We start from the raw sequence: 12,758 nt of genomic DNA on the forward strand, positions 1-12,758 counted from the left end.
AACTGAAAAAAAAAAAAGAAAAGAAACATAGTTGTAATTTACATAATTTACATATCATACAAAAACCTTCCCAAAAATTAAAAATTCGTATTCAAGCATTTATTATTGAGTTAAATGTTTATATGCTTTTTATTTTTTATATCTGTATATTCTCTTTTTTTTTTTTATATATATAGCATTAGGATTACCAACACATGATTACTTCATTTAATTGCAGTGCTTGTGGGCCAAGTGGATCAATTTTAGTTTAAGCCTAATTCAGAAGATTTGATTGAAGGTCTATTTGGAAATTCCTATTAACCTATGCTTTGTGTCTTTGTCCTTAGGACTACAACTTTTGGTAAAGCTTTGTCTTAATCGGATATAGGTAATACCCACTTACATTTTCTTTTATTTATTTTAGCTTTGCGTAAAATATAATCAATTTCATTGGTTTAGTTGAACCAAAAAAAAAAAAAATTAATGTAATCAATGAAAGAGCAAAACCAACTTTTTTCTTTTTTAACTATATGATTTTTTAGATTTCGTTCAATATTTTTTTAAAATTAATTTAAATATCTTTATTTATATCAAACTTAAAGAATTTATAAAAAAAACTAACTTCTCCTTACCTCCTAAACAAAACCTAAAATTGGCAATTACCTCCCCTGCTTAAAAAAGAATTAACAAACATTACCCCACTTACTGGTTAATCAATGAAAAATTATGTTGTAAAGAAAATGCACGTGATAATTGCGTTCAACAAGAAATGTTTCTTCAACAACTATTCCATAGTAAAAAGAAGGTTCAAAATTCAAAAGATTTCCTTCTTCTCATCCTTTGTTTTCTCGTAGTTAATGCCTTCAATCATTACCTTCTACCTTTAAAACTGTCTTATACCAAATCTCTCTCATCCATTCACTCACTCACTCGGTTCAATTTGTTACTTTTAACTATCTCGCCCACATTGTTGCTTATGTGAGAAAATATTCAAGCCAGTACTCTCTTCCTCCTTTTTATCGCTGGTTGGATAGCTTTGTCAGAGCTTTAATGGAGGCTCAAAACCAAAACAAACAGAAACCCAATTCAGATCAAGTAGTCCTCTTCATGGATGAACCAAACTTGAAACACAAAGAATCACCTCCTCATGTAGATACTGTTAACCTTACGGATCCTGTCCCACAATCCCCTGCAAAAACCAAAACTCTTCGCCGTCTAAATTTTTCCAAACCAAGAGCTCGTTTTGCTGAAACTACCTTCCCTCTAACTCCCAAAACCATCCCTGAATCCGAAGAAAATCAACCGTTATACCCTCACGAGGACATCTCGTCCACTGACTCCGATGATGAGTGGTTCGAAGACGAAGGAGAAGATGAAGAAGGTAATGAGGATACTAAACAAGCCAAGTATAGAAGAAGAAGGAAAACAAAGATCAACAAAAGAGTCTTGATTGAGTTCATTCTGTTTGTCATTATCATGACTTGCTTAATCTGTTCTCTAACTCTACAGTCTCTCAAACATCATGTTACTTGGGGTTTAGAGCTATGGAAATGGTGTCTGATGATCATGGTTTTGTTTTGTGGACGCTTGGTCTCAGTTTGGGTAGTGGGATTCATGGTTTTCCTCATAGAAAGAAATTTCATGCTTCGTGAAAAGGTTTTATATTTCGTGTATGGATTACGGAAAACCTTTCAAAATTGTGCTTGGTTAGGGTTAGTTCTTTTATGTTGGATGATCATGTTCCCTGATATTCACAAACAAAACATTGTGGTAAAAAAAACTTTCCTTGGCCTCATAGCTGTTCTCACGGGAGCCACAATATGGTTACTTAAAATTGTCCTGGTCAAGGTTCTAGCTTCATCTTTTCACGTAGCAACCTTCTTTGATCGAATGAAAGAGAGTGTTTTCCATCACTATATCCTTGAAGCACTATCAGGTCCTCCCTTGGACGAAGCTGAGAGGGAATTGCCTCGAAAGCGAGGACTGAGGCACTCTAAAACTATGCCTGCGAGGCTGAGGGAAGGCAGTGGACGCATGGTGAGAACGGTGTCGAAGAAAGGGTCGAGAAGGATTGATATGGAGAAGCTGAGGAAACTTAGCTTGGAAGGCAGAGCTACCGCATGGAGCGTGAAGAGGCTGGTGAACTACGTTATGTCATCGGGGTTGTCGACGATTTCCAGGAGGGTCGATGATTTTGGGGCTGGGGAGTCGGAGATTAACAGTGAGTGGGAGGCTTGGACATGTGCTCAGAGGATCTTCAAGAATGTATCCAAACCTGGGGCCAAGTAAGTTTCTCCTAATCTGTCCCATCTGAATTTTTTTCCCATATTTTTATTTCTTTTCTCGGATTAAGTTCAACTATGAAAATTATACTCAATGGAATTCAAGTAACACAAATCTGTCGACTCATACAGTTACAATTAATCCTAAGTTTTCAAGTTCCAATTTTTTCCCATTTTTCTTATAAGGTGACAGCCTGCTAATTGCTGGCTCATAATTAAGCATGCATGCAACATAATATGTTCCCAACTATCTATTTCATTTCTAACATTCAAAAATTCCTGTCATCATGAAGTACATGAATTTATGATGTCTGTTTGTCGCCATGATCTGTTTGTTGCATTCATAATCCAAATATAAAAATTGTCAAACATTGTTTCCCCTTTTGATTTTTTTTAAACTATTAATAATTTTGGAAAAAGGGTTTTGAATTTTGAATCAAAATTATATGTTAAAGTCTAAATTCTTTTCAATAGTTTCAGGTTTAATATATTCTTTTTTTAAAATTAAGTTGATTTAAAAATTAAAACTTAACCAATATTTTGCAATCAAGGATAAACAATTGAGTTGCATAATGATTAATTTACTTAATTTTGCAATTTCTTTACACATAAATATAAGTGTAGATTTGAAACCCTTCTTTTCTATCTTAATCATTCGTTTTTTTCTTTGGGGGGGGGGGGGGGGGGGGTGGGGGGGGAATATTCAATAATTTAGAAATAATAGAGGAAATTATATTCTTTAGTGACTACCCTTGGCCAAGCTGGAATTGTCCATTGTCAATAGATGGTACAGCTTTCTTTTTCTCTTCGCTCTTACTATCCCTACCATGTTCATAACTTTTTCACTACCTTTTTTATGTGTTTTTTTTGTCTAACATATGTTTATATTAATAAGAAATTTCTACATGCAAGATTTGTAAGGTATGACATAATCTTTAATATATATTAAAAAAAATTTTAAAATAATAAAAAACAAAATATTTTGTAATATCTTAACTTCACTTATATAATTAAAAAAATTTAGTGTCAGTCTATATTTGTAAGATAGTCAACTCTATATTTATAATACACTATAGCTGACAATTGCAAGAAGTAGCTTTGTCCTTTTCTTCAAATTGTTGAGGTTGTACTTAAGGTTTAAAGTTTTGTAATGATTTTGGATTAAAGATATATTATTATTGTCTTATATTTTGGCCTTAGAATTTACTTCCGAAGTTTTAAAATTTCATCTTCGATATATAAAATAATGATTTTAAAAATATTTTAAATACACGAAAGTTATTCATAAAAAATTATATTTACTTAAGATTAAGATTGTAAAATTATGATTTTAACTGCAATATAATGAATGACAAACAGTTTCATCAAGAATTTCAACTCACAACTTGCAATGAGGTTTGAGTATAAGTGGGGACTTCTAGTTATATAATTTTTCAAATGCATAACTATAAAATATTCCTTCTTATTTTATTGATTTTCTGTCCCCATGTTTAGAGACAATTTGTAGTATGCCAAGCTAGCTAGTTCCAATAATGCAAGTGATCACTTCTTGTAGGGAAAAGAGAAATAAAAGGAAGATGATGAATGGGCCTGAGCAATTAAATCTGGTGCATAGAAAGTGCGCATATAGGTGCAGTGGACATGTACACTGATCACCAAGTGGTTATCTGAAAGAGCACTTTTTTTATTAAAAATTTATATACACTCGTTTAATACATTCATTTCACACGCTAATTAGTTGTCGTGACTCGTGCCCAAAATACACCACATAAATACCGATGTTTGGGTCCTGAAATCTGCAGCTGCCCTACCCTTGAAATAAGATAACCTTCCCTCACCTAAATTTTTCCGTGCAAGAATTCAAATTTTAATTTAATTGATTCATTTAATCACTTTAAAAAAATAACATTCAGTAAATTTGTAGTTCGAAACTCAACATTTTTAACCTCTTATCTTCAAACTACAACCTCTTATATATGCCAAAATAAATTTTTATAAAAAAATAAAAATCAATCAGACAAACATATTTTCTTCATACTAAATAATGTTGTATTCAAATTTAGTAACATAATTGATGTTACTTGGATTTAGCTCAAGAAGTAAGGGTAGATGAAGTGTGGCTAGAGATTTATGTATGATTCTTTTCTCTAAAAACAATTAAAGAAGGTAAAACTTAATTGATAGTCAATTTTTTCTTTGAAAAAGGATATTTTAATAGTTGATCAATCTAGAAGTTTAATGAGATAAGATTAAAAAAAATAATAATAAATAAGAGCTAGTAATTTGGAATAATCTATTTTTCCCCCAATACTAGTGCATAATTATCTGTTGTAACTTTTTCTTTTGATTTCTTTGTGGGTTAGGTATATAGAAGAGGAAGATCTATTGAGGTTCTTGAATAGTGAAGAAGTGCATACCATATTTCCTTTGTTTGAAGGAGCCCTTGAGACTGGAAAGATCTCAAAATCTTCCTTCAGAAATTGGGTGGTAAGCAAGCATCAATTACCTTTTATATTTTCTAGCCACATATAGCCAATTGAGAATAATTCAGATGATATGCATGCTGGTCAAACACATGAAAATTACGGGTTTGAAAGGAATTAGGCTACCAACATAAATATCTTACAAACTTATTACTTATAAGATATAGGAAATTAAGACAATTACAAGCAATTAATCAGAATTTGAACAATTAATCATAATTAGAAGTTTGCTTCAAATTCGGATTAATTAGGAAAAAAGTTACTCAAAATTGTTTTCTTTTTTTCTCTAACAGTATGATGAATGTTGCTCTTTGCCAGGTACATGCTTATGTGGAGCGCAAAGCATTGGCTCATTCCTTAAACGATACCAAAACTGCAGTCCAACAGCTGCACAGATTAGCAAGTGCAATTGTTATAGTGATTATAATTGTGGTTTCCCTTCTTGTAATGGGGGTTGCCACAATTAAGGTTATCTTTGTTGTTACATCTCAGTTGCTGCTTGTAGGATTCATGTTCCAAAATACCTGCAAAACCATCTTTGAATCCATCATTTTCGTGTTCGTTATGCACCCTTTTGATGTTGGTGATCGTTGTGTCATCGATGGAGTTCAGGTAAGGAGTTTTTCTAGACAAACAACGCAAGGATAGACATTAAAACTTTTTCTTTTTCTTTGCAAATGTGATGTTTTTGGGGTTTTGGTGCAGATGATTGTGGAAGAGATGAACATTTTGACAACAGTTTTCTTAAGATATGACATGGAGAAGATATATTATCCTAATTCTGTTCTCATTACAAAGCCTATCAGCAATTTCAGAAGAAGCCCTGACATGGGAGACAGTGTTGATTTCACCATTGATGTCTCAACTCCTGTTGAAGATGTCAATGCTCTCAAGAAAGCTATACAATTGTAAGTGTTAACCTTAAAAGTTTTTAGTGATGCTTTTATCGTTGATGTTCATAGTATTTACAAAGAAGGTGGTAGCCTGGGATTTGAATCCCAGACCCACTGGATGTCACCTTTTAAGGGTGGTTGCATGAATCAACTGAGTTAAATTCTAGGTTCAGAACTTCAAATCATTAATTACTCAGAACATAGAGCTACTCTCACAAGCCTATGAACCCAAGTTAGCTATAGCAAGATTCTAATGTGAAATGTCTACCCCCAGTGTTAAGAAACTAAAACTACTTAGTTCTATGATTCCAATATGGAAGAAAATTAATGAATTAAAACAATTAAACATTAACTATTACATGAATGCAGGTATCTCGAGAGCAAGCCAAAATATTGGAGTCCAAATTCCAATATGGAAGAAAATTAATGAATTAAAACAATTAAACATTAACTATTACATGAATGCAGGTATCTCGAGAGCAAGCCAAAATATTGGAGTCCAAAACACACTGTGATATTCAAGGAGATTGAGAACATGGACAAGATGAAGGTGGGTCTTTTTGTTCAGCATACCATGAACCATCAAAACTTTGGTGAAAAGAGTGCTCGTAGATCAGAGCTTGTCTTTGAATTGAAGAAGATTTTTGAGGCTCTCAATATTAAGTATCATCTCCTGCCTCAAGAGGTTCATCTCACGCAGGTGAATATGCCCAATGGGAGAATGGTGATGTAATATTACTGATATGTATCTATTTTATCAAGATGCAAAAGAAAATTTCCCCTATACATGTAATGACTCAAGGTTTGTTGATATAAAGTTGTGGCCACTATCCTTGCTTCCTTTTAACTTGAGAGATGGCTGTCTTTTCTAAATTAAAGCCGGAATATAACTTCTCTACTGAAATCCTGGTCTTCAATCCCTTTGATTTGAACCTAGGTGGCAAAGATCATTATTTTTACTGGATTCTATGAAGACTGAGCTTCTCTCAGACATATCTATAGGCATAGCTTGTGATACGAGACTTTCTTGTACCTAATGTATTTCAGTTGATAGTTATCTTGCCAATAAATGGATGAGTTATTGGCAAGGAACATAGAGTTAAAACAGGGAAAGTAGGGGAACCCTTTTTTTCCTAGGTAAAAAAATGTTGGAAAACAATGGAATGCCGATAAATGATGGGCTATTTCCTTGAGGGGTTTGCCAGAGACGCCTATGTGTTTTTGAGCTCTAGCTTAACTCGATCTCATTGAGAATTTACTATTGAATAAACTGTAGTTTAAGATCAGTAAGTATAAGTTGGTGTTTATTTATAGATTAAAATTAGACCATTTTAATAATTTCGAAGGAAATTGAACCATCTCCTCATGGACCAGAGCCTAAACTTGGCACCTTCGACCACTCGGCCTGAAGCTCTTTTCTCTCTTTCTTCCTCATGACATGCCAAACCATCTCTGTTCCCACACTCAACCAAAGTCACCAACTCATCTTAGCATGACATAGATGCATCACATAGCATGCCTTTTATGTATATTCTTTTACTTTGAGGCCTGTACTTATTTTTAAGTTTCTAATGGTTTTTTAATGATGGTGAAGAACCGTCTTTGCCATCTAGAATCCATGGGCACTATGTGTTTAATTATATTATCTACCAACAAATCTATACTAGCTTAGCAGGTAAAAGCTTTGTAAAGGACACAAAATCCTCTTGTTCAGTATACCTTTACTCTTCCTTTGCAACTTTTTAACCTATAATTTGATTCAATTCAATGATAAGCTGATAACTTATATTTAACAAAACAAGGATACCAAAAGGCAGTAAAATACACAACTTTGTCTGATTAGATTCAAGACCTAGAATAAACAGTTAGAAAATAAGCATTATTTGGAACTTAAAAGACGGTAAGAAATAGGTATATAATACTTCTATAACTCTTAAAATAGCTCCAGATATCCATGCAGGCACTAGTAACGACATGTTGAGAAGAAATCAGTTTCTTATTGCTAATTGAATTGTGATCAACTGCCCCAGCATCAAAGGTCACCAAGTCAATTTTTAAGCTGTTCTTATTCCTATAGTCAGAAGGAGACATGAATAATTTTCCAATTCCCGTCAGACAGCAAAATATAAATGGCTATCTGATTCGTTTCTTGTTGCCACCATGTTCATGTTAGAAGCATAACAGGAATAGGGTTTGCTAGAAACTTACAGTTACTATTAAATGCAGTTATGTGCTAAACTAAATTTAAGAAATTGTTTAGGCTATCAAAATTCAACAAGCAGCAACCTAGGAGTATATTATATCCAACTGTCATTAGCGAAGGAATTTGCCTCATCAAAAAATCCTAATTATACGAGGAAACTACCAGAAACAGAATCAAAACATACCTTATCAATTTACTGCTTATGTACAATTGAAGAGATTTTATGGGATGATCTACTGCACTCTCACATTTCAAGGTAGTCTTCCGTCTCATGTATGTTTCAGCTGCATAACCTGAAGACATAAAGACATTCATTTCTAATGTGCATATCACTAACACAGAGCATAACTAAAAACTCAGTAAAAAATGTATCAAAACTAAAACAGAAACTAACTAGTTTACCAGCTGCCATTGGATAGTTATTTTCAGCAATATTCTTAGGTTGTGCAAGCATAAAAGCTTCTTTAAGCCATTGATTCTAGGCCATCACGATGATCAGGGATTATGAATGGGACATAAAACTATTTAATGCAATACAGTTCCCTTGGCAGCAACAATTGCTGAATCTTTCCCAGAAATGCAGTATAGCAATCTATAAATGAAACTAAATGATGCCGCTAGGGATACCGTATTAATGGCGTAAAAACAAGCAGCCAGAGTTCCTATGACAAAAGCTCGTCTCTCTGTTGCCAAAAAAGGAAACAAGGAACGTATATTTGAAAACCTTCCACAAATCAAAGATTCCCTACAGAAAAAAAACTACCCAAATGTTCCTGATTTAATCAGTAAAAACATGATAAACATCAGATTAAACCATACGATTTCCCATGAAAAATATGCATCATACAACACCTGATGGTGTGTCACTGACTGCATAGAATCGTAGTTCAGAATGCACTGCCTCATATTTTGTGAAATGTTGAAGGACTAATATAACTTCTTTTTTTTTTTTTGAAGTTTCTAATGTACTCTTAAACCTCTATCTAACTACATAGCTGAAGAGAACATTACGCACCTAAGCTCTCTTGATCCCATCACCACCTCCCCAACTAATCCAAGGGATAGTCGGCAAAGGAGTAATATAACTTTGAACAAAAATTTAGCCAATAACATGTAGATTCACTCTCTCACCTTGCCAGTTGATGCTGAGAATTGATGTTTGAGATGTGAAAATTAACTGCAAACAAAAAAACTCATAAAAAAGATAACTCACAAGAATTTGAATAATGGCATAATATGATTATTGGATTAAAAGAGAAAAGTTCACCACAAAAACTAGAAACTAAGAGATATAGAAACATCATCCAAAAAATTCTAATCAAAGATACAGAACAATAGAAGTTCACCACTCTAGGAAATCCATCTAAGAGATACAAAACTTGAAGAACAATCTAATGATTGTTTAAAGATAAAAAAAACTCTATTCTCTTTTCTACCAAAGAATAATAGAAAATATATAGGCTAAGAACATCCCTCCAAGCATGGGAACTTTTAGATTGAAATGCTAGAATCATACTTAAAATCAAGAGATTTGTATGTGAACCCATTTACTCTTGCAGATTACATAATAATGATTTTGACTATACTTTCATTCATATTCATGCTCTTCTTTTTTAGCTAGTGTGAACACAATCTCCCTATTCCAGCCCACCTTATTTTTGCATTTATTTAGTAGATTTAGATCAATAATAGGCCCATCTTATTTTTAGATAAGTCATCCTTAGTCTTAGCCCAAATTGTAAGATATGTTGACACTCCGATATCAATCCCCTATGGTTGGAAAAGACTTATCTTCAAGTCTGAATTAGTCTTCTCACCATGATAAGGTGACAAATCAGCAACATTGAAGGTGAAAGATATTCCATAAGTGTCGAAAAGCTCTATCTTGTAGACATTCTCCTCAATACGTTGGAGAATTCTAAATAGACCATTTGCCTTAAGTTGTAATTTGCCAAACTTCCCTAGAGAAAATCTCTCTTTCTGTAAGTTAATCCACACCAAATCACTTTCTTTGAACTCCACATATTTTCGATGCTTGTTTACTGCTTTTTTGTATTTCTCATTTTGTTACAAAATCTTAGCTCTCACTTATTCATGCAATTGTTTAATACCCTTAGCTATTTTTTCTACGTCTCCACTAAATTGTTGATTAATAGGAAAATGAACAAAATTTAAAAGGCTTATTGGGTTCTTACTATATAACACCTTAAAAAGGTTACAACCAGTGGTTTGGCTTGGTGAACAGGTTATAGGCAAACTTTACTTTAGTTAAAATAAGATCCTATTACTTAATATTCTTTCTCACATAATTTCTTAGAAGATTGCCCAAACTGCAATTGTTTACTTTTGTTTGAGGATGATGAGAAAAACTATACTTGAAATTGGTGCCAAGTTTCCTCCAAAAGGTGCACCAAAAATGACTTAGAAACTTGGAATCCCGATTAGATAACATGGATATAAGAACTTCATATAGCCTCAAAATTTTCCTGAAATACAGATAAGAAATATGAGAAATATATATAGTTTTGGTACAAGAAACAAAATGGGCCATCTTGGAAAAACGATCCATAACCACCATGATGAAATCTTTGTTCCTTTAAGTTTTAGGCAGTCCAATTACAAAGTCCAAACTAACATCTTCCCAAAAAGTATTAGGTATGGGTAGTGGAGTAGACAATCTTGTGTTTTGACCATGACTCTTGACAATGTGGCACACTCTACATCGTTCAAGATGTTTCATCACATCTCTTTCCATTCTCGGCCAATAAGACCTGTTTTACAAAAGAGCAAATGTTTTGTCTCTTCTAAAGTGTCCACTTAGTGCACTATCATAAGCTTCATTGATTAAGGCCTATTTCAAGAAACATGAAAGAATACAAAGGCTGTTAGCCTTAAAGAGATATCCATCATATAACAAAAATTGGTTGTGTGGTCCTTACTTGCATTCTTTCTAAATTTGACTAAAGTAAATATCTGTCTCATAGAGCCTTTTGATCACATCAAATCCAATAACTTCAATAGCCATAATCTTCAATAAAGAATGTTTTCACTCAAAGCATCTGCCACCACATTCTAAGTTTTTGATCTATATTGATAGTGAAGTTATAGGCTTAAAGGTACTCCACCCAAGTTGCATATCTTCAGTTGAGCTTATGCTAGCTATTGATAAATTTTAAGGTTTCATGGTCTGAATATATGACAAATGGCTTGAAAAAAAGATACTGAATCCAATGGAATAAAGCCCTATAAATGACGTAGAACTCTTTGTCATAAGTTGAATACTTCTTCTTGGCTTCATTGAGTTTCTCATTAAAAAATACTATAGGCTTTCCTCCATGACTTAAAACAACACCTATTTTAGAATTGGATGCATCACATTCCACTTCAAACACTTGATCAAAGTCTAGTAGGGACAAGATGAGAACTTCAGGGATCTTGGTCTTGATAAGGAGCTCAAAGTTATGTTGGGCTTCTTTAGTCTATTTAAAAGCTTCATTCTTCAAACATTCAATTATGAGAACCATGATGAGGCTAAAACTCCTAATGAAGTGCTTATAAAACATGCAAAGCTGTAGAAACTTTGGATATCATGCAAAGATGCTAGTGTTGGCTAATTTAAAATTGCCTTAACCTTGTTGGGATCCGTTTTTATTCCTTCTTTTAACACCACAAACTCTAGAAACGCAAGGTTAGAAGTACAAAACTACATTTTTTTAAAATTAGCATATAGTTTTTGTTCTCTTAATATGCAAAACAGTTGATGTAGATGATTCAAATGTTTGTCTTTATCTTTGATGTACATTAGAATATCATCAAAATATACTACTACATATCTGTCAATATAAGGTTTAAAGATATGATTCATAAATCTCATGAAAGTACTAAAAGCATTGGATAAACCAAAAGGCATTACCATCAATTCATAAAGACCATCCCTTATCTTGAAAGCTATTTTTCACTCATCTCCAGGCCTTATTCTGATTTGATGATAACCACCACGTAGGTTTATCTTGGATAAAATAGTTGCTCCATGTAGTTGGTCTCGTAAGCCATCTAAATGTAAAATAAGAAAATGATAGTCAACTGTGATTTTGTTAACTACCCTACTATCCACACGCATGCATCATGATCCATCTTTTTTAGGCACCAAAAGTGCTGGGATTGCACAAAAGCTCATGCTTTAATGCATCATTCTTTTTCTTATCAATTCATCAACTTAGCGTTATAACTCTACATGCTCTTTAGGACTCATCTTATAGGTTATCTTGTTAGGTAGAACAGCTCTTAAGATAAGGTTTATACAGTGTTGAATGTCCTTCATTGGTGATAGATTAGCTGGTAACTCCTTCTGAACAACATCTTGAAATTCTGTCAATAATGATTGTATCACTATAGGGGGCTTCTTATTATATTTATTCTCCTTAATCAATATTAATGCATACAAAATACCACTCATCTTAATTTTTTTTTTGTAATTGGTCTTAGTAAACAAGCTGCTTTCTTCCCCTTTTATTGGTTTTTACATCACCATAGGCTTTGTAGGGCCTAGGATGATTTTACATCCATCTTTCATAAATGTGTAAGTTTTGTGATAACCATCATAAATAATCATTCTATCATAATGCTAAGGTCTTTCAAGCAGTAAATGGTAAGTATCCATTGGAGTTACATCACACCACATTTCATCCTTGTATTACTTTCCTATAAAAAAAAGAATAAACACCTCTTTCTAACTTTGATTTCATTCTTTTTTTGCAGCCAAACCAGCTTATATGGAGAGGTGATCCACTACCTTGAGGCCTAATTTTTGCACTATAAAGGTAAAAACAACATTTTCAAAATTTTTACTATCAATTATAACATCACATACATTCTTATGGGCAGTACACCAAGTGTGAAACACATTTTTACACAACTA

The 12,758-nt window shown here is 33.2% G+C and overlaps 1 protein-coding gene across 2 annotated transcripts; it reads left to right on the forward strand.

Moving 5' to 3' along the window:
* The first annotated feature begins 881 nt into the window (after positions 1 to 881).
* LOC111276948 (mechanosensitive ion channel protein 10-like) lies at positions 882 to 6,537 on the forward strand. 2 transcript variants are annotated; one of them, XM_022862934.2, is made up of 5 exons: positions 882 to 2,264; positions 4,625 to 4,748; positions 5,063 to 5,356; positions 5,450 to 5,652; positions 6,106 to 6,537. In XM_022862934.2, exons 1-5 carry the CDS (start codon positions 1,030 to 1,032, stop codon positions 6,368 to 6,370), a joined length of 2,121 nt encoding a protein of 706 aa, XP_022718669.2. In that variant the 5' UTR covers positions 882 to 1,029; the 3' UTR covers positions 6,371 to 6,537. The 2 variants fall into 2 exon arrangements, with proteins under 2 accessions (XP_022718669.2, XP_089619903.1); XM_089763777.1 differs by lacking the exon at positions 6,106 to 6,537 and adding an exon at positions 6,007 to 6,095 and having other exon boundaries at positions 916 to 2,264.
* Positions 6,538 to 12,758: the final 6,221 nt, after the last annotated feature.

The sequence above is a fragment of the Durio zibethinus genome, chromosome 7, assembly GCF_047325235.1.
Source record: "Durio zibethinus cultivar Kanyao isolate XHJ-2024 chromosome 7, ASM4732523v1, whole genome shotgun sequence".
Classification (NCBI taxonomy): Eukaryota; Viridiplantae; Streptophyta; class Magnoliopsida; order Malvales; family Malvaceae; genus Durio; species Durio zibethinus.